The 927-nt window shown below is 51.5% G+C and overlaps 1 protein-coding gene across 1 annotated transcript in view; it reads right to left on the bottom strand.

Moving 5' to 3' along the window:
- Nucleotides 1–927, bottom strand: part of LOC108803791 (fatty-acid amide hydrolase 1-like) — a 14,339-nt gene that overhangs the window by 8,543 nt on the left and 4,869 nt on the right. Inside the window, exon 6 of the mRNA XM_018575591.1 lies at nucleotides 764–882. Coding sequence (XP_018431093.1) covers nucleotides 764–882 — 119 coding nt within the window. The remainder of the gene's footprint in view (nucleotides 1–763; nucleotides 883–927) is intronic.

The raw sequence follows: 927 nt of genomic DNA, 5'->3' as shown, positions 1-927 counted from the left end.
CCCGATACCCAACCCATCCAACCTACCCACCCCGATACCCAACACGTCCAACCTTCCCACCCTGATACCCAGCCCATCAAACCTACCTCTCCCGCTACCCAACCCATCCAACCTACCTCTCCCGATACCCAACCCATCCAACCTACCCACCCCGATACCCAACACGTCCAACCTTCCCACCCCGATACCCAACATGACATCCAACCAACATGGCATGATACCTGAGGTACTTCAAGGTGGATTCAAATGTTTCCGACAACCAACAAGCAGTATGCTCTGATTGGCTGATATGTCTCAATGTTCCGTACCATTGTCTCCTGGAGTCGCAGTATTTCCTCTCTACCATTGGATAAGGATCACATGTCTGTTCTCTCGGGAGGTCACACGGCTCCCGCATAACCGCACATATGAAATGTATTACTGTGGCGTGACGCTTAGCATGGGATTAACCCTAACCCAATCACGTGGATCTCAGGATCTGATGTACTCATAGGGCCCGTGTACACGCACAATGCAGGATCATGTATGAGCAACAGAAACTTTCCACACGCTTAACTGCAATACCAACCGGGGATCATCAGCCCATCAATCCCAATCGTCACGCTGTGCCCCAAATACCCCCCAATGTGCCGCCGGTGACAACACACGCTCTCTGAAATGTCTCTTTACAACACAAGCGCCGCCCATTCGTTCTATCAGAATAGCAGCCGATGAGTTCTGATTGGTTGCTATGGGTTGTGGCCCCGCAAATCCCGGAACCTACAACTTATCTCCCAGAGTTCTCCCTCCGTCTCCGAGCAAAGCCTTCACCAACATGCCGAACACGTCATCCACACGCGGGGGTCTGAAGAGGATCAGCTGAGGAGACAGAAGAGATATTACCTGCGTGTGTGTCATTGTGATCTCATTGCATTACCATTTACCATC

This window comes from Nanorana parkeri, unplaced genomic scaffold (assembly GCF_000935625.1).
Source record: "Nanorana parkeri isolate BGI_ZX_2015 unplaced genomic scaffold, ASM93562v1 scaffold4211, whole genome shotgun sequence".
NCBI lineage: Eukaryota > Metazoa > Chordata > Amphibia > Anura > Dicroglossidae > Nanorana > Nanorana parkeri.
The sequence above is the reverse complement of the archived record's forward strand: the minus strand, read 5'-3'. Positions and strand labels throughout refer to the sequence as shown.